Genomic DNA, 27,651 nt, shown 5'->3' on the forward strand with positions numbered 1-27,651 from the left:
TGGTTTATGATACTTACAAAAACTGAAATAATTATTTTGCAACTTTCAAAAACCGCCAGGCCTCAGGGTTATTGTTTTTTATAGAAGCGAAGCAGCGGTGGGGAGGGGTTTCTCCTCTCGCTGCCTCCGCTGCTCTCTGGCCGGCAGTGGAGAGAGGCTGCAGCAGAGCAGCAGCAGAGAGGAGGCACTGAGCTCAAGTTGGCAACCGCTGCACACCGATACGGATGCTGAGGACTACTTCACTCATGTGTCTACATACACTTCTTATAGAACATTATTTTTAAGATGTATTTTTTCCACGTTATCTATTAGAACACGCTTTCAATTGCGTATTCATTTCCATGTAGTCTGCCAGAATGAACTTTATTTCGGACGCATCCTTCCTGCAGGTAATCTCTAAGGCTGTTATTCATGTTTTTAATGACTTATTTCACACACACATCACTTAAATACATCTCTGTATTTCTTTGATGCGTATTGCTGTGTTGTAATATGAGTAGCTCTGTTGTCGAAAATCCTGCTGAACTTGTAATTGCAATACTCTGCACCAGAAGGATGCATCCTTGTAGTGTAATGTTATATTTTCACCTTAAATAACTTATATTTTCTAAATCCAGTTGCATATTTGCTACATTTTAATTTTTTTTAAAATGAGTTCAACTCGAGAAATGTAAACATTATTGCAGCATTTACTAAGATATATATCTTACATTTATTTAGCATATACTTTTTAAGTTTAGTTAGCCTATTGTCAATTATTTATGTGATCAAAATGTTACTTTCTGTCTTTGGGGCATCAGTATGTTACTAGAAAAGTTAAGCTTTTGTGTCTTTCTTGGGTTTTTCTGAAAGTTGATTTGCTCTCCATTTCTTCACTTTATTGTCCTCCTGTCCCAGACCTCTACTTGGTTTTATTCCAGTGATCTAATCGGGACTTAGTCTAGATGCAATTATCTGTAATCAAGTAGCTGCTTGGACGGAAGAATAGAGCTACCTGAACTAAAAACCTGCAGTTATCCACTCTGTGATTCGGACTGAAAGCCGATGCTGTGCATTGACACAGTTTTTTTTACAGCTAGATGTCTGTATTGCTGGTCTAGACATTTGTCAGAGGTTTTGACGTTAATTAGATGGGTCAGGATGATCAGGCTGTTGTAGTATTTCTATTGATTCCCCTGAGGCATCACAGCAGGCAGACTTTACACAGAGAGGATCACACTGGCAGCACTAGATGGCGATCTTGAGCAAGGCACATGTTAACCACGGCTGAGAAGTGTTGCTGATTGTCAAACATACAAGAACTGTCCAGAGGTTCTATGTCATGTTAATTTAGATATCAGTTTTTGGTAATTCTGTAGATTTTTTTTGCAAGAAATAGAGTGGATTTATTTTCCTATTTTCTGGTGTCATCTTTTGGAAATCTCTCGCTAACAAAATCTCTGATTCGTAAATATCTAAAGTCTGCCAATTTCATGTGGTCCCTAAGGTCCAGGCAGCTGAAAAATACCCTGATTTAATAGCGTGCTTTAGCAGTGAGACCTTTTCTAGTGCAGCGTATAAACCTGGTGTCATATATTTATTGGGCTTGAAGTTTAAGATTTCAGTCCTTCCCTTCAATTGGTGCCTTAAATTTATTTCATTCCACATCTTCAGGGAGCTAGTTTTCCGAGGGTTATTGGGGTCTGAAATATGACTAGTTAATGAATGGTCTCTAACGTGTTGAGTAGTAATTCAATCCCTATTGAGCTCTTTTTATCTTGATCTACATTAACATTAGCAACTCTATTACAATTCCTTAGACATTTAAGGGCTAATTGACCCTCAATATTGGTAGTTGCAGAGTTTCTTTTTTATTACTTATGTTTTTTCTTAACTGAAAATGTACTGTTCTGATTTTTCAATAGGTATGGATTTGAATCATTTGAGAATCCTTGGTTGGGTAATCTCTACATAAGCAGTTTTTTTCTTTCAACAGTTTCAATAAGCAGTTTATAAAGCCAAATACAGACTGAAGTAAACCAATATAATGAAAAAGAGAGAAAAGTGCTTTTCAGTTTCGGCGTTGTGTTCTCTCCTAAAGCGGCTCTCTGCTGCTGTAGTCAGAGAATATGCAATTTGTCACGGAGACGTTTGCCACTCGCAATAATAGTAATGCAGCATTTTGACGACTCCTCAGCTCTTACTTTGATTAAATCAGTGTTACTTTTTAACAAGCTGCTGTGGGGTGGAGGTGGAGGTGGGGATGGGATACACTGAGTCTCGGGATCAATGATGTTCATGTCTTTGCACTTAAAGCAAGTTGAAGCAGTGCTTGATTGGAAGAAGAGTGATAATTAATATCTCCATTTTCTTTTACTGTGAGTTTGTTATGGTTAGGTGGGTAATGGACGTCTACCAATCAGAGAGCCAGTTGGCCAAGTGTCCTTGGGAAATATACTTTACCCTAAATTGCTGACATAGGCCTTTCTACACATTGAAGTTTATGAAGGTTGCTTTGGATAAAAGTGTCAGCTAAAATGATATCCTTGTAGTTGGTCAAAATAATTCAGTTTTAGTTGAAAATAATATATTTATAAGTAAACAATGTTTAGTGAGCTACTAGACAAAGAAGAAATGGAAAATACAATTAAAAGAAATTGTTCTAAGCGACCTCAAGACATACTTTGACCCACCTATTTTTTTATTTGATTTTGCAATGTTTAAGGTACTTAATACTCTGATTGTGAGCTGTTAAATAATAAAAATATATAAAATGAATTAATTATGGTTAGGGCAGCCTTCAGTAGTCTAGCTAATTGCGGCTGCAGCAGTAGGAGTCATTCATTGATAATTTATTCTCAAGCTCATTAAAAAACAACACTATAAATGCTCTGCAGGCCACAACTTCATAATGGTTCCCTCCACACTCCTGCACTTTTGATGTAGCCGTCTAATGGTAAACATAAGTCTAATCACAGTTTAAAGAATAACCTGGCTGTTGAGAGCAGAGTATTGAAGTGTGTCAGCAGCAGAAAAATAGTTCCTGAAGGCCAGCTGCCCTCCTATGCATACAAACCAAACAAACACAAAGCCATTAACACCTGAAGTGGGACAGAATACAGCTGGAATATTGGAGCAAGCACTTCAATGTTCCTCTAGGTAGTTTTTTCAGAGCGTGCAGGAGAGTTCTGTTCCTGAAATTCAATGATGTTCGTGCAGAAGTACCATTTGTCAGTCTAGCAACACATTAAAATAGACTTTCCATTTCTATTTCATTCCAAAATGCTATTCATATTCATGCTCATTTTTTGAAAGCACATCAGGCAATATTTTCAAAAGATAAAAGATTCTGGACACAAATATGTTTCTATTTTACATGCAAATGTCTTATTGAAGATTCACAGCTGTAATGTATAAAACAGCAGGTCTCATGTTTTTACCTTTAGGAAAATAAGTTCATTTGTATTCCGTAACAATACTATTGAACATTGTTGTTTTGTATTATCTCAGAAGAACATGCGCTAATAATTCATGCAAAACCATTTAATGGCAAGTAAAGTGTAATAAGACCACATAATAAAGCTCTGTGCATGCAAGATAACCTCATCTAACTGCTGTTGGCAGATGAATTAAGCTGTGTTAGGGTCTGCAAACGATCTGTGTGTTTGAGTCAGGACGCTGTGTTTCCAGTCTGCTGAACCTTTTCAACTGGGAATCCTCCATGTCAGATCAATATTTGTAATCAGTGTTGAACAATTGGAGAACTATGCCTGTTGTTTCTCAAGGACATGTTGTATCGGAGTCCAGCACTGCCTTTGCATGGACAGTTTTGACTGAAAAGCTTTTTGTAATGTAAAAAAACCTCTGTAAGTAGCCTTCAAGGATGTATAAAGAGAACTAGATACAGCATAGGCGGCGGAGCCCCGTTCATTACTGAAAGTGACATTTACTAGGTGACACAAGAAGCTGAAATGGCCTGACTCAAGAACAACAATTCCCGGATCTTTCCTGAAATCTGTCCTGAAATCTATCCATTAGCCCCATTGAATATGTGCTCTTACATTTTCCTCAAGCCCTGCCTCCAATTTGCTCTGACATGGTAGCGTCACATCCGGTCTTGGGTCAGTCAAATGAATAAGGAAATAACTCTGGATTCCACTTTTTCGGGCATTTTACAACTTTTAGGCCTCATTGATTCAAATATGGGCTTATTTAGTGTGTGTTTTGTAAAGTTGTTTTTACGTTAACAAAAATCAGCTGATTTATAGATGTACTATTCTAAGTCAATAGGAAAAAGTCATTTTGGTCCCAAAGGATGTCACAAACTGACACAGAAGTGTAGTAGCACTGTTTGGCCACAACAATATTAGCTTCAACGCCTGTGGCTGGGGAACCTTAGGAACCTTAGGGTGTAAGGAGGGCAATGTCGAAATGTACGTGACCTTTTAGGAGTTTCTTGTTTTAAAGGTCCCCTATTATGCAAAATGCACTTTTTGCTCTCTTTTATACATAAATATGTGTCCCTGGTGTGTAAGTAGACTCAAAAAGTGTCAGAAAATACAACCCTCTCTCTTTTCTTTAGCTGAGTTTCTCCATTAGAAATGTCTCTCTTCAGACAGAGAGCTGCGCTCCAAAGGGGCGTGGCCAGCTTCAGCTCATTTGCATGAAAGGGACAGTCACAGAATCAGCACTTTGGAAAAAGAGAGCGAAACAGAGGGATAGCGGACATGCTAAAATCAATGATCTGTTTGGTATTTTGAGCAAAACACATCAGAGACATGTTTTATTGATATATTTGAGACCTATAATATATGCCATAAAAGAGCTTAATAGGAGACCTTTAAAACGTGGTTCTTGGATTTTGTTCCTTTCTACTAAGTACTTGTCATTAACATTGTGTTCATTACTTCAGATTAGAGATGAAAATCAAGCGTTATTTATGGTCTTCCGGACCGTTACCAGCTGAGAAGGTGTGTATGTGTGTGACTGGGTTTATTAATTATCGAGAGGCTTAGTCAAGAAGTTTGAGCACTGTTCTCATTCTCAGGACGAGGCAATGGCAAAACATCAGTCAGGAAATTCAAATAGCTCATAAGGTGGAGGTAAAAAGGGGGAGACCATTAAGGCCAGCAACCCATCAGCTCTCAGCATCTTATTCATCCCCGCAACAAAGGCAGAGCGGAGGAGAAAAAAGAAAAGAATGAAAAAGCAACATGAAAGACTTTTAAGTGGTTCTGCCTGGTGGGCACTCTGGAGTGGACAGGAGGGAGGGTGATGGAGCTGACCATTACAAAACATCGTGAATGCACTCCTCAGGGCAAATGGATGAGTAACACATTATACTGGAGACATCCAGGGGCTTCTTTGTGCTTGTTGTTGCTGCTCCCAGAGAGCGGCTGTTCCTGCTGTCAGGGTCACATGTTGTTTTCTTCCAGCAAGTTTGTGCCTGAGTTTTTCAGGGGCCATCCAACTCTGGCCTCGATCACTGAGGTCTGATAGGGTGAAGTTAAAATTAGATAACTAATTGCTTTATTTTTGGTGGGCAGATTAGCCCTCATTTAAGAGATAGAAAGGGGGATCACATGTGATTAGAATCCACAGGACACATTCAAACCTGTGTCCAGGTGGGCCAGTCCTGTTTGTTTGATGGGTAATATATTGTCATTTACTCAAAGCAACATCCTTAAAAAGTCACGGGTTCCGTCTTCTCAAATGTGAATATTTGTTGGGTTTCTTAGTCTTCTAAAACATTAAGCTTATGTCAGTTTTTTAAAACTTGTTGAATGAACAAAATAAGATTTCTGCCAAGAGTTGTGGGAAATTGTGAAGGCCACTTTTGACTGTTTCTTGACCAAGACCAAATGATAAATCTTGAACATAATTTCCTCATGAATGAACACTTGTTAGATGCAGCTCTATCAGTTTTCATTTCAATCAGACATCATCACGAAGTTCTACTACAAAAAAAGATCTTTCTAAAAACACATTTCCTTGACTTTAAGAGTGTACTTCAAACTTAAACTGGTTGCAGTCTTTAGTCTTAAAGTAAGAAAATATTGAAAACAGTCAAAATTGAGCAACGTTTATTCTACATATGGTAAAAAATGCCCCAACTTCTTTTTGTTTAATATGGGAACCATGGAGAAATCAGTTTTAACATATAGCTAACGTATGCTTGTCCTTTTTTTTTGAAGTAGCATTTGAATAAAATGACATTTCAAGTGCAAATTATGTCAATATGTAATTTAAATCACACCCCTGTTTGGACAGATGCAGTGGTGTTTGCTGCAACCGTCCTCTGCTGAAAAACAACAACATTGGTTAAGTAGGCCAGGGATGCCTCTATTGATTATTTTTATCATCAATTAATCATCTAATCAATTTCCAAATGAATTGATTAATTACTGAGCTGAAAGAAGGCCAATTTTAAAAAGTAAGTAGAATTTCCTGAAGACAATGATGAATATACCGACCTGCAAAAAGAAGAAAAGTAGCTATTCATCACAACGCAGGATATGGAAAGGACATTTTAAAATTTTAGAAAATGACAGTTTACCCACAGCAACTTATTTTTTGTATGCAACTAACAGCAGCATCTTTTGGTTGTGCACTTGATGCTTTGTGAAATGTAGCTTTTGTTTGACCGCCATTGTTCCCAAACAAAGACACGTAGTTTTTGTGCCTAAATAGATCAGTAAGGTAAATCGGAAAACTCAAGGCACATGAATCCCATTTATTTTAACGTTACAACAGTTTTGGAAGGTTTTTTTTCCTTAGGTTGATTGTCATTCTTGCTTCTGCTTCTCAAACTGGACCAACATGTTGACTGTCCTAGAAAACACCAGTGTTATATTAATGTTATCAACAATTTTCTGAATACAATTGAGGTGGTAAGTAGGGCAAACGGTTGCAGATGATTGCTTCATCCAAATTACGACAAAACATATTATACTGTGTTCTTTTTTGGCAGAAAGTAGTTCCAAGGAAACCAGTTTAGAGGAACATCGACTCAGACTCCGCGAATAGATTTAGCTTTTTAATGATCTGAGAAGGACCTTTTAAGGAAAGATAATTGAAACTAAAACTTTTTGCAATTGCTGCATACCACTAGAGATAAGAGTTCATTTTTCTTGCAGAAGGGTGAGTTTTGTTGTCAGGTATGGTTTTGTTTAGAGTACATGTTCGTGGACTTTCTGATATCATTATATTATTGATAGATGAACTGGTATATATCACTACATTAATCTGTGCGATAGAGTGTGGACAAACTCAAATAAGCCCCTATCCATGTTAAAGTTTTATTGTTTCAATAAATAATACACTCATGTTCATGTCAGATGGTCATTTGATTGACATTTCTACTAAAAGAGAGGCTGATGTGCTGTAGTTTGAGCATGGTGTTGTAAGTTCAGCTTTAAGGCTCAAGGTGTCAGTCGGGCATGGAGTTTATTTTAATGATGGACCTTGTATTTGTCACATTTTTCTCGCAAATAAGGACCAAAATACTAAGTTGGTTATGGTAAGCACTACCTATTGGAGACAGCCTGCAGAATTGATTTTCATTTTTGAACTTCTAAAACTTAATAAAAGTAATAAAACAACACAGTAAAATGTGTTTCACAATACAGCTGGATAAAAGATTGATACAAACCAGGGGACCTTTGAAAAATAAAAAGAGTTTCTGTTTGAAAACCTTAGAAGAGGTTTTCTAGATGGTTGAAACTGTGTTTCCTGTGTTTGACTTGTTAGTTGTTAGAAGTTTTGCTCTTTGTCCTGATATGAGATGCAGCATGACAAGGCTTGTAAGTCCTTTACAGGCGCACCTAGGTTTTATATACAGTAAGGCGGCACAGTAATAACCTTCTCTTTTTGATATTTAATTAAAAATGCCTACATTACCTGCATATATTTATGTGAATATATGTTGTATCAAAATGACAATAAACCCCCCAAAAAGTAGACCTTAAACTGCACCTGTAACTGTTTTATTATTTAATTTTCAAGTTTTTTCAGACAGCCTCTGTGGGGCTCGTCAGTGTCTCTGCAGTAATCACAGTAACCAGAAAGCCTGAAATTATGTCAGCTGGGAATTTGTGTGAGATTTTTTGTGGCATTTGTGCTTTCATTAAACATGAGAGCCTGGGGACGGACAATCCATATCATTATGTTCCTCGTAATAAGTAATGACCTTGTCTGCTCTGGGAGACGAGTGGAACCAAATTATAGCAGAGATCAGACTGTGACACTGCACAGCCACTAGTACTAAGCGAGGGAAGAATTTAATTCTGCTCTTGGACTTATTTTGACTGCGTCCAGAATATGTAGAGCTCTCTCCAGCGTCCTCTGGAAGAAAACACAAGTCAGATTAGAGAAGTGCTCTCCATCTTAGTTACTTTTTCTCTTCCGATCGGGCCTCACATGAAGTTGTCGACTTAACGCTAACAAGCTTTGCTGGTTTCCTCATAGAAGAACCCCGGGAGCTGGAAGCATTATAGTGGATTATAGTAAGTCCAGCACAGCACAGCAAGACTTGCTCATTGTAAAGGGATCCCCCTTCTTTCCTGACAATCTGTCTGTGGAGAGTCTCTATGGGGTTAGTTACTGACCGAGCTGTGACAGCAGCTAAACAAACATAACAACATGCACTGGTTGTGTTCTTGAAAAGCTTTTTATCAAGCAATATAAACTAAAAGAAAAACTTAGGCGGCCCAAACATCTGTTTCCTACAATTTTAACATCTGTTGCTGAGCTACCAATTTTCTTGATGTCTACAGCTTTGCATATTTTGGGTAAATGTATGCTAGAACGGGATGAACCTGCTGAATGGTCCTGGGGCAAAACATTAACAGTGAATCCCTTTTGAGTCAAATTACAACAAAGCAGGGGCATCCTGTTGGACAAGGGGCCTTACTACTTTCATTTCCTGTCATCTTTCTACTTTGATCTACTTATTAAAAAAGCATGAAAAAGGACCATATTGTTTTTAAAAAAAGGACCCCAAGTAATTGCTGCTTGGATAACCTACGCCCGGGGCAGTGTCCCGCTCACATGCTTGCTAATCCAGCTAATTAGCAGCCAAACAAGCAAATCCTTCTCTATTAATTGAAGCCTTGGTGTAGTTTTCATGAATGAATTCCATCACAAGTTTCTTTCAGAAACCTGAAGCTGCTGTTGCTGCACCTTATTTCAGCTGAGAATCTGCTGAAGCACTTCATACAAGCTAAGATACTACAGATGACCTTCAGTCTGCTAATGAAGTAAAGTGCTGATTGCCGTGTGCTGCTGCGCATCGGAAACACCTTCATGTGCTCTGATGTGAATTCTAAAGCGAATATCTAAAGGAACTTTGGAGATAAATGTGATTTCCTTTGCTTTAATGTTAGCAGCAGGGCTGTACAAACATACTAATTATGAGTGACATTCCTCAGAGGTTTAAAACGCTGATAGATTTGGACATGCGTGCATTTAATAAGGAGACTAGCGATAAAGCCCTGTTAGCATTAAAGGGTTATTTATTGAATATAAGGATATATTGAAGATATACCACACTGTTTCACAATTCAACCACACAAACTTTGAAATGAATGCTTTTGTTTGGAATAGATTTCTTACTCTTTATTAAAATTTAAGACCAGCCCTACAGAGTCACACTGTTTCAGACTGTTGGAAAACCACATGGTCGTGAAGGCCATGATGCATTCAGTCAGTATGAAATTGAGCTAGAATTTAAATAAGCCTGCAGGCACCCTCAGAGTACATTTTGAGATATGGCCATTATTGTGCTGGAACTACATTTCCTATGAAAGAAATACCACTAACTAGTTTAGCCAAACCTAACTCTTGTCTTTCAGGTACATACACACCCATATTAAATAATTCAAGTTTTCATTTTTTTTTTGTAACCCGTGTGCCCCCTCTTTATTTCAATGACGATCAATTATAAGCCAGTTTATCTCAATGACAGGTGGAACGTCCTCTGCAGGGCTGTGTGTGACTTTTTACAAATAGTGCTGATATGTCTTCTTATGTGTGCCAGCTCACCCAGGGGAATATCACGACTAACCCACAGCCTCCTGGATTAACTACTCTTACTGTCCATCAATAGGCACAGGGGAGCGGACCGCCTTCAGAGGAAGGACTGAACTTTATAGCACAGCTCTAAGTGTCTTTGCCGGCGGAACTGCCAGGAGTTGTAACTTTTTAGTAGTGAAGTTACTTCTTTATAATTTCAGTGTGTTGCTCATAATGACAAGCCCAAATGGAAATAAATTCCCATTGCTCTGCAGTTACCCAGGTCCGGAAAGTGTTTTAGCCTCTTTCAGCTTGTTGTTTTGGTTTTAAAGCCCCCTACTGTTAAAGTTCACAAACCCACTTTCCCGCTCAGCACTTAATGGGAGACGGACAAAGTTAGCGTTTAGCAGGTGAACAAAGTAATGAGCCATAGGGTAATACATTTAGTGTTGTTTTAGTGCTATTAGAATACAGCTAAAAGTGAGTCAATATTAGCCCTACATTTACCAGGCGCACATAAACAGGTTTTTAAATGTATGTTAATTTATCTGCTGGTTGTTTAAAACGCAGCAACTCTTGGCTTACAATTTCAACTCTACAAAGTCAGCTTTCCAAAGAAATCATGGCTGTAAATTCCGGCTTTCCCTCAGAAAACACTGCTTTTAAAATAATTGGTGTAAAAAAATATTGTTGCAGTTCCAGTGGCAGGTTTTAACATCTATTTTCATTCTCTACAGATTATTCAGCAGACAGAGCAACATTTTGACCTATTTTAGTACAAAATCAAATGTCATTAGAGTATAGTGCAATTAAAGAAAAACCTTTCTTTCTTAGATCAGGACACCGATTTAAAACCAATTTTCCAATCAGTTGACAGTTTGTTTTTACTGAATGGGTTTCTTGTTGGGAGGACGATATTTATTTTTTTACCCTTACCAATCAGTCGTCAGTGATTTATCCGTCCCACTAACATCGTTTTCGGCCTATGCAATAGCGGCAACTAAGATTGCTTGGAGTAGTTCATGTTTTTCCACATTGATCAAAGAAATAAAGCAATTGAAGGCTCAGTGACGACATACAGCTGAGCCTATCCTATCCACACTTGTGGCCATGTTGTAGATACTTTTTGTTGCTACATTAATCTGATCGGACGTAGCTTTATCTTTTGTAGGAAAACCTTTTCGTCCATCTTAATCTTGATAATTGTTGTTGTTTCAGAGGATTTCAAACAGACTACATCCTGTTTTCAGGAGTCATTTCTCTCAAGAAAGGTTGGAAGGTTTCTTACGGACTACATCCGAGAGATTTTCTGTGGAGGTTTCTTGAAATTGTGCAGCTTATTTAAAAGCAGGAAAGTGGGTTTAAGTTCAGGAATAGAAGGCCAAAAAGTTCAAATATAGAACCTTCTTCCACTTTGTTTCAAGTTTTCCAACATACATCTTGCCTAAATGTAATTTAGAGTTTTTGAGCAGTGGCTTTCTCTTTTCTACTTATCCACCAGCTGTGACTGGTGGATCACCTGGGCAGCAACAGGCCTCTCAGCCATGGAGTCCTGTTGTTTCTTCATAGCTGTCATACCTCGGTCTCTGGGGGCCTCCTTAACTCACCAGTTCCCCCTCTCACATGAACTCTTAGTTTCTCAGGACCGTCTGCTAGAGGCTGATTTAAAGCTTTGACATATTCTTTTTATTTTTATGGTAGACCTTACTGCACTCTGAGGGATATTATGTGACTTTTGAAACCTTCTTGTATCCTTCCTTGTGATGTCCCTTTTCCTTTTCTCTTTTACCAGTCACTTGACCAGCGATCAGTTGATAAAGTTGTTTATTTTAATCTTAACATGATTTGTGATCACAACTGATTTCTTTCAATACACTTTGGGACAATTGGGTAAACCGTTGTAAATAGGGTTCAGTAGACGGCATATCAGATACACGTTTACTTTGTGTGTGTTGTTAAGCTAAGTAATAAGTAATACAGTATATAATAATATATATATTTGTTTCCCAATTCAATGAATGACTCCAACAGCTGTCTGCTGCATTTGATTTTCACTGGTGAAAAATGGACCCTAATTTCATTGGGAGGAAAAATCCCAGAAACTCTTGAGCATATTTGTTAAATGAATTTTTCTGTGATTATTTCAAATCTGTGCGGACTGGAACCACTGTGCTTCTCATGTACACTGTATTGAGTGTGTGATGCATAAAACTGCCAATTTACATCTAACACTTGGGTAAGCAAATGATAGATAAAGTTAATCCAAGGTGGAAAAAGTTGTGTATGTTGCCATTACTTTCACGCCACAAATAGAAAAGTATACCTATTGAGAAGAGGTTAAACAAACAACACAAACCTGAATCTTAAGGAGAGTGAAAATCCATAAAACAAGGACACAATCACAGAGAACAAAATAATCTGCGTCAATATTTTAAATGTGTAAACTTCACTGTCCTAACTGCAATGGGAAAGGAAGAAAGAAAACACAACATAGCTGTAACTCTGTTATTTTCCCAAGGAAATAAATAAATATGTGATGTTCTAGCACACAGACCTTTTTGTCTTCACTTCTGCTCAACCCAGCGGTCCGAGGCCTTTACACTCCAAATAGTTTGGCCCCTTAAAACCTGAATCTGTTTTAGCTCCTTTTAAACCAGGCCTTCAGATTTGAGCTTTTTTGTTTTCGTGGTCGGATTTTTAGTTTAGGCTTTAAAAGCGGAAACAGTATTGATAGTGCAACTCCAATGACTTATAGATTTATCTTCGAGCTTGTAATCAATTTTGTTGTTATGTTATGTCCATGTAGTGTTAAATTGGAGGGAAACATCCACTTGTACCGGCCAATTCTGATATTTTGGGAGCTCTGTCATGGTGCAACTAGATGAAATCTACTGTATTTGAACATTTGTAATTTTTCTTTTGAAGTCAAATTTTGAGGGCTGCATGATTTTCATCCAAATGAGATTCTCAGTTTCCAGAATCATTTTTCCTCGGACGATTCTAATAAACACCACTTACTATTCAGGCAGGCAAACCAACCATGAGTGTTGCTGATAATTGTTTTCTGGTTTGCTTCTAGATCAGTTGCATTAGAATAATAAAGTAAGTTTGTAAGTCTGATTTGAACCAATTTGAGCAATCATTTTCTTGTGTGTATATATTAGGTTTTACATTTTAAGAATAGTCAGATGTATTTACAAGATTAATAATGTCAACTTTCTTCTAGAGAATGGTATCTTAGTAAGATATATCACAATAATGTTTTTATATATATGATAAGCATAGTGTTGCATAAAAAACAAGATTAGAAATAGTGACGGTGCTAAACTCTTCCGTCTCTACCTTTTTTACATACGGTACATTACACTTACTATATGTTGACTCAGCCTGGCAGAACTTGGTAGCGTTTAGTTTTATGCAACATATCTTCCTGATAATGCAAATACGCCAGAACTGTCATCATGCACGAGATTCATCGAGGCATTAATCAAGGTCCTGATGTGTTTAATGGTACAGCCTAGATGAAACATTTCAACATTACTGGAGCAACTCTTATCATACTGTCATTTTCATTTCTTTTACGTGCTTCATTTGTATGTGCAGCTGGTAATATTTGTGACCTGCACTGTAGGTTAGAAAGTATCAAAAGACATACTGTAAGTCAAAGTCAAACAGTTCCCGAAACATATTATGTAAGTCCAAACAAAATCTATAAGGTCTGGTATTCCTGATTGAACCATCAAAGCTTTGTGCTTAATCAGCATCATACTTAGGCTTCTAATCAATGTAAAGGTGGGCGGAGAGGGGCCCAGCCTGCCTGACAAATTACACAGAATGAGTTGTGTGTGTTGGGCCCCGGCCTTCAGAAATACCTCACAGTGGCTCGTGTGCCTGACAGGCTTCACTCATGAATTACGCAGCTGACATCGCAGCGTTCTCGGGAGAGAAAGAGTTCCTGCTGGGGTGTCGAGAGTTTGCATCAGTTGTTTGTTCTTGCAGACCTTGATAAAAGCTCATCGCCTTCCCCTTCGTCTATGCAGCTCCACTAAATGCCCTTTCAAGTCTGGCGTGTGTGTTTGGATTTAAATGCGGTAGCCTAACAACGACAGCAGAAACTGTGTTGTGAGTGGTTTGGCTTGCGTCTTGAGATCTCATCACTTTGATTAGGTTTTGCATGTCTTGACATCATTTGGTGGTGGCAAAAAACACTGTACATAAACCTCGTTGAATACCTGTCAGTAGCTGTTGTCAGTCACTGTCCAGATTTGTCTTTGTGTGTTCGACCCCTAGACGTTGTATGATGATGTAAAGGAACTGGAGGCAGGAACCCGTTCATTTCAAGGACAGAGTCTTAGGGCCTCCATGGTCTGGAAAATATCTCAGAATTTGCCTTTTAGCACATTTACAAATTGTATGATCCATTGTTTTAAACAAAGGCTATTCCAGGGTTCGTAATAAATTATACGATTTACAGACGTCTCTTCCCAATTGTCAAATCAATGGGAAAAAGGCTTTTTTTGCCCAATGTGGTCAATGACTGGCACGGAAGTCATAATAACACAGTTGGACACGAAAATCTGCTTTAACGCCCAGGTCATTTCCTAGGGGCTTTGTTTGACCGCCCACACCTCGTTGCCTCCACTTCAATATATTTGATCCTGATAGAGGCTTGATAATAGAGAAGCAAAAACTGGGCCGCCCATGTTTTAGAACCCCTCAGTGTGTATGTGTGAGACTGAGGCCACATCAAGTATTTATGCTCTGCAGACCGCAACCTCATTCAGGCATACGTTCAAAGAGAAAGTAACCAGAAGTCATTATACAGCTTGTACTCATTATGCAGTATTGTACATTGATCCTTCTTTCATTTGCAGGATGTGTACAACTTTGTATATTAACACTGCAAGATACTCGCAGCGATTGGAGATTTTTAGTAATACATCATACTGAACACGCTCAATATGTCATCTGGGAAAGCAGGTCAATTACTGAGGGGATTATTTTTCTAATCATAGTGGATAGATTCGTGGTAGAAACTGGAATTAGTGGAGCTATCTGTTGACAGGAATTCAGTTTTTAGGTTAAATAAATACGATTTTATGCTTCCTATACAGAGAAGCAATAGATAAGACTAATGTGAAAAAAAGAATCCCCATTCCATCTTTCATTTCTGCAGTGTGTGCTAGTTTTGAAAACTTTGGATGGGTTTCTGTAAGATCTTTCATCTTTTGATGCTTATGCTAATCACTTTAACCTGAGAAAATCACAGCTTTTAACAGGCTTTCCTCTGAAAGCATACCAAAAGTTTACACTTATACGGGCAGCAATTTACTGGTTACAGTGCAGCCCAACTCCTGATTTGGTATAAGTCAAACAAAAGACAAGGCGTGGCTGGCTTTACTTCATAGCTTATTGAGCAATATGTAGTTTAATTACTAGTTTTTTAGTTTTTGTTTAGTTCTACCTTTAGTTTGATTAATGAAGAAATCGTATGACTATTAATCAACATAACCAGTTTTATTCAAGGTCAGAATTGGGTCCAATTACACAAAATCCAACCATTTTAATTTCTTTTGAGTTCTTATGAGTCAGACTCTTGGAAATCATATATTTGGAAATGATTGGATTGAATTATGTGGCACTTTCACCTTTTCTCACGTGAATCATAACACAGTTTTAAGGGACAATGACTAAATAGGCGGGTACATTTAGTGTAATGATTGATTGAAGAGTGCGACGAGGTGAAGTCATTTTGTGAGATTAAGTTTAAGTGACCTTCTGAGAATTGTCGAATTGTGAGAACAAATCAGTGGCTCGTAGGCTGACCACATAGATGTTTTTTTTTGTTGTATAATTTGAAACGTCATTAAACACTCCATCCAGCCTTCTTAACAATTAGAGGAAGAGCAGAGTAACTCAAAACCCTGACAGTAGGAGAAAGAGGGAATGTATTTATCCTGAAGTGCTCCTATTTCTCAGGTTGAGCTTGACATGATTGGTGACTCATATGGTGAAATCTTGTTTTTGGAGATCCATTAGATGTTGACAACCGTTTATGAAGAGTAGAGCTTGAAAAATGACACTGCCGCTGCTGCTTGGCAGAGTGTCTTTTGCTTTCTTCTTCGTAGAACATCATTCCCCTGCCGTGTACATTAAAATAGCTGCTCTGTCAGAATTTCTTGAATGTCATGGGACAAGTTATCTCTTTAATTTAGCAGCAGGAGTCTACATTTTGAGACTAGATTGAGCTGTTTTGCTCTCTAACATGTTCACATGGATGATGGATGCTTTTCAGTCGCCCGCTGCCCCTCACCAGGCCTCTCAGTCCTGCAAGGCAGAAATGCTTTCTCAGCTCTCTCTTGCACACTGTGTTCCTCCTAAAAAGCCATTACTTCAATTGTCCTTGGTACCAAGAGGGAGCTGCAAAACAGGAAAAGCTTGGGTTTTCCTGGGGCTAATTATACATTAAGTTCAAGTAAAATGGCCCCAGGAGCCAAAGACATTATGGGGGGTTATGTGGGGCAGCAATATGCCTCAAGAAAGTGTTTGCTTCTTGAAATATAGATTCCCCCACCTAAACTTCTGGCTTGAATTTAAGAGACAGCTGTTTCCTGATCTCTATAAAAGTTGCAAACCTAATTTTTTTCAAAACACCTGATGCTGATAAAATGGGATATGTTTTTTACAAATTAGAATTGTCCGAAAAATGTGTTTCCACCGATGGCTGCCTTAGTTATTGTGGTCGTACTGTTCAATGATGCAATGTGATGATCATAATGACAAGCAGAGTGTCATTTCATCATGTGGCTGTTTCAGTGTCAAACTAGCCAGTGATATTACTGTCCTCTCAAAATGAAAAGCACGTGGATATCCACCAAATTGGATATTACTCAGTATCCTACTTGACATTTCTACTCTTTTACAATTCCTTTGACTGGACAGTGTGATGAAACATGTTCAGAGCAGAGCAAAAGGCGTATTCCTTTTTTTTCATATAGTCAACACATCTCTGTTAAAAAACACATAAATACTAACAGACTTTTAGAGGAATCTTCTCCCTTTGGGGCCGAGTTCCAGGTCCTCCAGGTTGAAAAGGAAATATGTTTTTTAATGTTTCTGTGTCCCAAGTGCATAATATCGAAAAGATTCAACCTTGACTGGACTGTACTTCTATCATAGCATCCATTCCAATGGGTTGATACTTTGGCTACATCTATGTCCTACTTGGCTGTTTAAGATTTTTTAATATGCTTCGTCACTAATGTTGTATTTCTAGATAGACTTCTTCCTGTGGCCATGTTTCCAATACTTCCAGTCCAGCTCTAAAAACTCAAGCTGCATTGCACGGCAGCACGCATGTTTCTGTTTTTGTGTTTTTAACCACTTTTAATTTAGTTAACAAACTGCATTACAGATCCAATGACTATTTCAAGGCTTGTCTTCAAACGGTATTTGTGGACTCTGAAGGGCAAATGAACCGAAAATGTGAAGTCTTTTGCTCCACTTAACTCGTTGGTTAAGAGGTCACTCATGCGACTTATGATGCGTCATCATATTTAATGCAGAGGGGATTTATTGACCATTAAGAAATATAAAAGATGACCACACTAATCCTTAAAGTCACTTAGTCACATTATAGATGCAGCACGGCCATGCATTATTATTCTGAAAAAGTTCTCCCTTTGTTGCTCTCTGACCTATAGAGATTTTAGGGTTTTTCAAGCCTGTTTTGCAAGTTTAATAAGAGCTAAAATTTGAAAACCGTTTGCACTGAAAACCCTTATTTGACAAAAGGGGCATGTCTTAAAGATAGAAGGGACTACAAAGATCCATTTATTGATCGGGCTCCATGACTGTCAATACCCCCCCTCCATCCACAGCTCCCCTGAGCCCATAGGTGACCATTGATCAGGGCGAGATGAAGGGTGAATGGACGGATTAGGGTGATTTCACAGATTGGTGCATAGCCAATTGAGTGAGTAGCTCTTAAAGACGCCGCACATAGAGAGAGGCTGCTTTATATGGGTCACTGAGGTCATGGTTCACTAACTACACCATTGTAATAACAGCTGCTTCAGTGCAGAAAAAAATTGGATTTGTTTTACTTTTAAACCTTAGAATCAGACAATTACAGCTGATGTTAAGACCGTGGTGATTAGTTCAACTTGTTAACTATTTATATTTGTGTATTATTCATAGTAATTCGTTTTTGCTCGAAGTCATCATATGTTTATGAGAAATGCTCCGTAATAGTATCAGTTCAGACTGTGGGTCAGTGCATGACTTCCACAGTACTCATGATTTATGAAATGTATTTATAGAGATTCTGGGCAAGTTTTATATTTCTATGAGGCACCATTCTTAAAAAGTTTAACAATGTTCCGTCTGTTGTTGTTCAGACACAGATGTTGCTTACTGCTGAGTCAAGTTGGCCCATTTAAGTCTTATCCTATGAACAATTAAGGATCATTTAACAAATACATGTGATGGCCTTTGAATGCGTTTGACAGGAGTTAACCTGTTAAGTTAAGTGTCCAGGGCACAGTAAAATGTTGAATGCTTTGCCAACACTTTTGAGTTGGATTACCAAAGAGCCCTTGGAGAGCACTGAGGAGATCGACTGGTTTCTTTCTACTGTCAGCAAACTGTAACTCTACGTCAGGGTGGAGTATCAGCCACAGGGGAGCTTACTCGTCAATGAAGCTTTCACATATTATAGATCATTGTTGATAATGTCCTAGTCTTTGGTAGCTCAAAAGTCAGATTGCGGACATATTACGGTTCCGGATGAACTTGTTTGGACTATGTGGTGGCTCACTCAGTGGGAAAACCTAATGTCACAATCCTAAATTAACCTCTTTTGTTGGTTTTAGCCTTTACTAAGCCTTCATTACAGGAATCAGCCAACAGTTTTATAAAACTGTTCCAAACAAAAGGGACCTTCACTGCATTGAGTTGCCTAAATTAAACGTAAACCATTGAGCTATATTTCCTTTTTCGCATTTTCTACTCTCGAGCTGCAGTGACAGAATAGTCTTCAGTATTTCCATCAAATACCTGTTATTTTATTTCATGCTTCGTGAAAGCCTATCTCACCAAAAATGTTTTTGAACTTGCTTTTACATTTAGGTCTTTTGTAACTTATCAATATAAAAACTATAATTGCGCACTTTTGACGTGGCCAATGGTGCATTCACATTCTCCTCTGATTATCCTATTTCCCAAGATGGAAAGTCGCTCTTCCACTGATGTGTCCGTGAGCTTTAAGTCGTAATGATAAGATAACATGGACACCTCAAAGGAGATATATTTTAAAGGGCCCAAAGGCCATAAAATCATTTTTCTGATTACTCCAAAACCACATAAATGCTTTTGGCTCATTGCAACAACCTTCAGAAGAACTGAGCCAAAAACACAACTTCTTTTGCGGAGGCAATAACTAAACAACGTCCCCTTTTGTTTCTGATATTAAAAAAAAATTAACAAATCAATAAACGGGTCAAATAAAAAAAAATTCAACTATAGTGCTTTGATATTTGTCAGTAAGATGGTTTTGATTGAATTCACTTTCTTGAACACGAGTTGGAAAACGTTGTGTCGTAATGAAATCCCACCGATAACAGTGAAGATCAGTGTAAAAGCAGTCTTTTGCAAAGTTCAACCAACCGTCAGTGAAGTATATGGGCAGAGTTGTGGCTGCCTGGATCCAGACCGTTCAATCCACCCACCCCAAAGGGATGACTGATTAACAAAGGAACCAGAGTGTAACAATTCTGTCTGACATCCGGCAAGTCAGAAGGCAAAGAAAATGGTACAAAACAATTTCTAAAATGGCATTATTTCACTTCTTCAGATGGCACTGTGAATAACCACACAATGAAAGAAATGATAGAAAACCAGGACGTTTGCAAATAATACGCCTCACTGACCCTGAAAGGTTTTAAAACCAAAAATGTGGAGCTCTTTAGGCAACGAGTTGAAGTTAATCATTCCACAGAAGTAGTTTGATTGCAGCCCAAATAGTTTGCCCCCAATGAAAGCTACGTTTTCTCCTTTTATAGTTTGCATTACATCTACTGTGGATAGCCTTGTAGAAAATCTAAGATCAATAAGTTTCATCTTAAAAACAAATGGCAGTCTGGAAATTGACAGTCTGATAACTTTTAACTGTACAATAAATGACAATAAAAGTAATACAACAAATAATCTTTTGTGTAATCTTGTAGGAAAAAAACGTACCCGTACCGTTTAAATCCCCTCTTTGATCAGCTGGAAAATGCATTGTCGCAAAGCTGAAAACAGGGCGGTTTGTCTGAGCAACTCATGAAAAGATTTTATGGAAACCTGGTTCTCACAGCAACAAACATGATCATCTGATAGAATATGACATTAAACTACCCAACAGAATATTTTGAAAATTGATTTTTTATTAGAGTATGTTCACTGTGTATTATTAATTTTACTTAAGGGATCCAAATACTTTAACGACTTCTGTTTTTAGGCCTTAAAGACATTCTACATATACTTATTAATAAAATACGAGTACTCAAATCTTAGTATAAATCCGATGTTAACATATGATACAGAGCAAGGTCTGATCCATTGCTTTCAGAAAGAAAGTCATAATAAACAAATATTATATTGAGTTAGCAACGAATTTGAGATTGGTTTACTGGTGAGGCCATAAGATGTTATTAACCAAAAGATCCATGATGCCGTTTTAGTGAAAGATTATCTAAGTTACGATCTCGCCTCGGGGAGAGACCCTGCTTTCCTGCAAATAATAAAATATGATGACTTCCCTCTTAGAAATGTGCATTTAGTACAATCCGAAACGACTAATCTGATCATAAAATTGGGTTATTTTAGCGCAGGCGGTTATTTCCACAGTACTGTATCATATATCATATCCCCTTCTCCTATGAACTCATATTACGCAGAGCTGCCACGTCTTGGCAGCTCTGCGTAAGCTCACTGTCTGACAGCTCCGCACTGCAAACCCTGACTTGCAGACATTCATCAGGGTGGGGAAATATTGTTTGACTAACAATAACAGTGTTTTTATTGATTTCCTGTCGCTGTGAGTCGCTGCTTATAAGAAGCAGCACTCAATGAACACAGAGCCACCACATGCACACAAACGGAAACGTATTTTCACACTTTATAGAGTTTATAGCTCTGTAGTCTTCATTTTCTGCACTGATAAAATATGGCAGAGCTCAGGTAAAAGTGCTGCTGGCTGAATCTTTGATAGTTCTGAATTATCTCTGGGTTTAATCCTAAGGAATATCTGATGGAAGCATCTACCTGGATGTGCTGAATTGGATGAATCAGAAGAAGTGAATTAACTGCATTTTTCGGTGTCCTCGGGTGCATTTAAGTAGAAGGTGATGAGTCAGACGTTGTTGCAGTGCAGCATTATGGGAAAACTACAGTTGTGAGTGTGCAAATCGACCTTATCCATTACATGATACACATACACACTGAGGCACTTTGTACTCTTGAAGTTGTTTTTTTAAATCTTGCCTTACCTATCGTAACTTTAGATAACATTTGTTTTGTTTTCTGATTTTTAGAGACTATTTTAAGGTGAAAAAACGTATAATTCAGACCTGAAATGTATTATTTAACTTTTGGAATTGTATAAGCCCCAATACAGGAAATGATTAAAAATGTTATTTCATATTTAAGCTGTGTTGCCTGAAGGCAGAATTGTTGCTTGTATGTTCCAGCAGTATTGTGCGTTTGACACTGAAACAGGGACCGGTTCCTATTTAAATCCGTACAGATTTTAATACTAAACTTCAAGTGTCTATTACCAATGAATTCTTCTCCCCGGTTGAACTGTTGGTCAGATATGGCTTTGTCTCTTGTTGTCCTTTCCATTGTCAGTCTGGTTGAACCATTGCATAGCATTTTGATCCCCATGTACAAAACAAGCCCATCCTACAAAATAACATCTATTTATAACAAGGACTTTTACAAACTAAAACCATGAAAGGCTATTCAAAAATACAGATACTCCTCTCAACATTTTTGGTTTGAGATAACAATTTTTTTAATGATTGCTTAAATGTTTGATTTGGTGTGTGTTTCGTAATACAATCTCTTACTTCTATTCCTCTTTGTGTTACACACAGGCATCCTGAGGTCCATCCCCAACATAGGCGTTCACTGGGGGTCTTTTTCTGGTGAAAAAGTTCAGTCTGACAACAGATTACCACTCATCACATTCACTCAAGGTAAGCCCATCTCAATGTGAAATAGTTTGTTCCTTAGTTAGTTAGTTAGTTTCAAATTATCCCTTCAATTCCAATTTAATCAAATATTTTTCTGTCAGTCTGAGCCTTGTGTGTTGTGGAATTTGCACTTTTCTACAATTGAATAATGTTTTTTTTAATACTTTTCGACGTTAAAATGATTTGATTGATGTGCTTGCCTCTTTATTTGATATGGTGGTATGTATGTAGTATGTTATATAGGTTTGTGTGCATGTAAATAGTCTGCAAACGCTGAAATCCCTTCATTGAACTCCTTTGTTCTTTCCTAACATAGTGACATCACTATGTCACACACTTCTGTTGGCTAGCGCTCCAACACATTGTACATGGTAGTCTAAGGGGCGGGACAACTCTCAGCGGCTAACCAATCAGAGCAGACTAGGCTCTGGTTTCCGACAGACGGTGAAAGAGCTTTTTAAACACTAAAGCCTGTCACAGTAAAGGTACAAAATACAATTATGAACCTGAAAATGACCATAACAACTTTGGCTGCGAGAGGAGTGCAGTTGTCTTTTAACCAGAGGGTTCGATCCCAGCCCGTGCAGTCAACAAGTCAATGTATCCTTGGGCAAGATACTTAACCCTGAGTTGCTAGAGACTGGATAAAGCGCGATATAAGTACAGTCCATTTACCATAGCGGCCGCTTTAATTTGGTGTAACACCTGGAATGCAGTAGGACGAATTAAGGATTTCTGAGTCTTATGCACAATTGTAACATTTGAAAAAGTGTTATCTCTCTTCCTTGGGGCTTTCATCTTTATTATTATGGAATTTATTTTGGGATTTTAAAACCCCCAATGTAAAAAAATAATAACTTACTCTGTAGACTTTAGACTTTTCCCTGACTTCTGGCCATGTAATTTGGATAAAAAATACATTAACTGTGATGGAAACTTCTGGAGCAATGGAGACAAAACTCAGAGAGACACGGTAGAGTTGGAACTGTAATGTTAAACACTGAAGGTTTATTATGAAGTTAACAACCGGAGAATTGACAAGACATTTGCTGCAGCCACGAGTTGACACAGTGGTTGCCCGACCAATTCTGAAGAACTCTACTACAGTCCGAAGTTTTAACCAGTTCAGAGAAAATCAACATTCCTCATCAGCGAGACCAGACAAATATGGACCCTGAATCTAACTAGAGCTGTCGTCCATGGAAAAGAATGTGTGGCAGGGAACCTCCGTTCCAGATAAGAAGGGCTTCTAGATGTCCCTGAAAAGTAAACTATCTCATGGTAGCTTCTGCTCGGTCATAGACTGGCATCAACAATGCGCCCAAGCTGCCCCCCCGCAAGGGAGATTACAGCACCCCAATGCCGAAAGACCTATGCCTTGGGAAAGCAGACAGAGGAAGGACAAAAATGGTGAGCTGTGTAAAAGTTTAACTACCTGAGCAAAAATCCCCTAACATTAACAATATCACTTTGAAATGTTATCCTTGACCAAACTTCACTCAACACATTTGTCACACGTCAAACTCCGCCCATCGTCACCAGCGATTATTCTTGCAGAGGCTGATTCACTGCTTCGCTTTAATTATACCTGTCTGCAGCCTGTCTCCACGGAGCAGAGACCTGTAACCAAAACAAAAAAACATCCAGCTTGTCTGTCTCCCCTCAGCCGTGCTCACATTACACCTAATGAGAACACTCTGCCGGTTGTCCACAAATGAACATCCTAATGTCATTCCTTTACGGGACAATGTGCCAGGGAGATTTTGACTTGTGCGTCCTCTGTCAGTCAGAGGTTTTATTCATCATCACCATGATTTTCCAGTGCTGTCATGTGTGCCTCTGAAATGGCCTGATGGCGTGAGGAATCGCTCCGCGGTTGAGTCTTATGTCACTTTCAGGCCAACAGCTGCTGTCAACAACCCTCCCCGGGATCCTACAGTGTGCAGACATTTAGAAGATAGTAGCAGCCTCAACGGTGATATGCGGCCCATCAGGCTGCCTAGAATTCAGACTGGAAAGAATTTTGGTAATAATTTGTTCAGAAATGTCCAGTTGCATTGCACTAAATGCTCCCCTAGCTGTAATAGATTGGTGCAGTGATAATGCAATTTCGTAGGCTGAACCGGAAGTTAGCATTGCAAGAGCTCCCTCGATTTAAAAACAATGGGATTTTCTATTGGATTTTGTAAAATTGGAGAAAAATTTTATCTGTGACACACGTTTATGATACTTAAAGAATGTTTTCAGCAGGATAATCTCTACATATTAACACCAATTTTATGATTTTTGAAGCTTAAATGGAATCGCCAGGATAAAAAAGCTAATGTTAGGCTATAAACAAACTACTTCCCGGTGTCATGACTTCACATCCCCCCTGCTAGGCTAAAGGCGGCTATTGTTTGTCATTATGACGTAGTCGTCTCATTTAGTGACTTGTTAGCCACTGCTGTTTAACAAAACGTACAAAACTCCTAAATCTTATTTCAGGCGTTATCCACAAAGAACTGGTCAAATTCTAACTTGTTTCCAGGTTTAAGGACTCATTCCTGAACCACTCTATACAGTATGTGATACCAATAATGTTGAATGTAACAAAGCTCCTTTTATTTTTAAAATACTTAGTATTGTACTAGTTTGAGGTTCTTGTACTTTACCTGAGTTTTACCATTTTATGCTACTTTATGCTTATGCTCTTCTAGATTTTGAAAGTCTACATAGTACTTTTTATTCCACTACATTTATCTGACATCTTATTTAATTTACAGATTCAGATTATCTGCTGGTAAAATATGTTTAATAAGGAATAAGTTAATATCTTATTTTAGAATAAGATACCTACCAGTGTGCAAAGAAATAAAACATAGCTCCACATTAACTTGCTGAACCAGTCAAATTCCCACTTGTTCCCAGGTTTAAGACTCATTCCTGAACCCCTCTATCGCTAGCTGTGATGAGCACATTAATGCATCCATCATAATTATCCAGTACTTTTTTCAGTACTTCTAAAAGTACCTTTTTATGGCAATACTTTGAGACTTTTACTATTGCTTCTGTTACTTAAATATAATATCTGAATACTTTTTCAACACGTTAAAAATAAATAAAGCTAGAAATGGCTGCTACCTCAATTTGCACTGAGATTTTTTTCCCATTTGAGAAGAATAAATAATAATAAATTGAGCACTCTTGTGAAAAATAAGGTTTCCCGCTGCTGCCTTTACTGTTGTGTCCAACCTTTATGTAAAGAGTAATTTCTATGGAGAGATTGGACACACGACCCCACACCGTGAAGACGCGATTTTCTTCTTGATTGGCATTCTCAGCAAGGGCATGCATGCCCTGCTATTTTCTCTTGCATTTACTAGGTTTAAACTTTTCAGTGCTCATTTCCCTGATATGCATTCAGCCGTCCGCCTTTTGCTCCGAAGAAAATAACAGTGGATCACCCCAAGCAGAAGTTTCATTGCGTTGTGAATCAGATCGTTCACATTTCAGGAAATCTCCATATTTACCCCATGGTTGCCTGTTTTCCCCTGCTGCATTTTGTGTAGTGACATTTCTCCCTGACAATAGCATGGTGTGCTGATGCTGTTTGATGTTTTATTTGTTGCAAAAATGATGATTCTTGCTACCTGTTCATCTTTGTTGTTAAAAAAGGCATTGCCAAGAGAGATGTGACTTTTTTCTTTTCTACAAGTTTTTATGCAAAAAAAGTAAATTCAATTTTAAAGGAAACACAAACTTTATTCAAAGACGTCCCTTTGTGTTCTTCTTGGATGTAAAGACGATACAGGTGAATAGGGTTAACATTTGACTAATTGATATGTGAAGTCCCGGCTAAGACTGTAATATTTTGTTTACAAGTCTTAAGAAATAAATATGCAAATAGGGCACAGTTAACCACATTTAGTAAAAGAAACCACTTTATGTGCATTATGGATGTTAAAGAAGACTGTAAGGAAAGCAAAATAGCAGGAACTTAAGATGGACCAATGCATGAAAGCAATGTTGTTCCTTTATTGGTTTGCCTTACAGAGGTAGTATTCCTCAAAAACAGCTTTATGATGTAGCTTGTGAGACCTTTGCGTTATAGATTTCATTGGATATCAGTTGATATAGGATGTCATTAAATTAAATGCTTTAGTATCGAATAATCGACAGAGGATTTGTTAATGTTGACACATAGAAAACATGAATATTTCCCGGCCTGATAGGTCAATCCTCACTGGGGTGTGTGGGCTCTCATACTTAATAGTTAGGTTGTGTTTTAGAGCCTTATATAGAGTACATATTTGATAGGAGTTGAAGTAGTTGGATCCAAACTGTCTCTGTAAACACTTCAAAGCTGTGTAAAGATTGAATGAAAGTTTACATCAGCATCTGCACCACCTGCTGCTGTTTGGACCTCAGCTTAAAGAGATTCACCATCACACCTGCAGCTGCATATCACCAGAAGCAGCCAGATGGGGTGCAGCCTATAAGCGATCTCTGTTAAAGAATCATTAGTTATTAGATGGTTTGCACTAAAGCATTAATGTGAGTGAGATGTCACTGTTGTTGTAGCTAACTATCTGAATCTGTAAAGTAACTAAAGCTATCAAATACATGTAATTTGCTTCCAAACTTGTAGTTGAGTAGAAGTATAAAAAAGCATCAACTAAAAAGAATGTACCGGAACCTAACATTTGTACTGAGGAACAGTACTTGGGTAAATGTACTTCATAATATTTCTCCACTGTTAATAGTATGCTGGTGATCCCTGGGGACATCGACAGAGCCTAACTCCTGAAGTATATCTTGTAGCTTGTTACTGTCTCTGTTTGTCCCTGAAGGTAACTGATGCAGAGCACCTGGTTGCTGCGCTCCAAGGGAAAATAAAAGCCGCACTTCAGAGTGTCTCTCTTTGTTTTTTCTCCTCCTGCCAGCAGCTACACATCTAGCCTTTGTTTTGCTTTATATTACAATACATGTTTCAAGAACTATTGTTTCCTCTCACTGTTTTTTGTCATGGCCTAGAATCAGAGTTATGACACTGCATCCTTTTTAAAGGTGAAATCTAACCGTTTCTCTCTGCTTCCCCTAGCACGGAGGGAGGAGGACAATGGGGGCCGGTGGGGTTCCCCCCCAAGCCCTGCTGTGGCTCTTCCTGTTCGGCTACATCGCTGTGGTGACACCCCTCAACCCGGACGACCCCAATGTGTGCAGCCACTGGGAGAGGTCAGTCCCCCCCACCCCTCCATTCAGTTTCCTCTCCAATATTCATAAACGCTGCTCAAAACCGCGCAGCGAACTAATGGACTCCCCGCCACAAATCAGGGACCGGGGGTTTGCCAATAATCAAAAGCAAAAGGGAAAAGGGCTACTCCTGGGGACACGGCGAGGCCGTAAATCCAGAGCCATGCTAATGTGACTGCTTGAGTGG

At 38.4% G+C, this 27,651-nt stretch overlaps 1 protein-coding gene across 1 annotated transcript in view; it reads left to right on the forward strand.

The window, feature by feature from the left end:
- Window positions 1-314: 314 nt before the first annotated feature.
- Window positions 315-27,651, forward strand: part of LOC134863331 (multiple epidermal growth factor-like domains protein 11) — a 115,175-nt gene continuing 87,838 nt past the window's right edge. Inside the window, exons 1-3 of the mRNA XM_063881796.1 lie at window positions 315-389; window positions 22,131-22,232; window positions 27,313-27,446. Of these exons, the coding sequence (XP_063737866.1) occupies window positions 27,331-27,446 (116 nt within the window). The 5' untranslated portion in view covers window positions 315-389; window positions 22,131-22,232; window positions 27,313-27,330. The remainder of the gene's footprint in view (window positions 390-22,130; window positions 22,233-27,312; window positions 27,447-27,651) is intronic.

Source organism: Eleginops maclovinus, chromosome 4, assembly GCF_036324505.1.
Source record: "Eleginops maclovinus isolate JMC-PN-2008 ecotype Puerto Natales chromosome 4, JC_Emac_rtc_rv5, whole genome shotgun sequence".
NCBI lineage: Eukaryota > Metazoa > Chordata > Actinopteri > Perciformes > Eleginopidae > Eleginops > Eleginops maclovinus.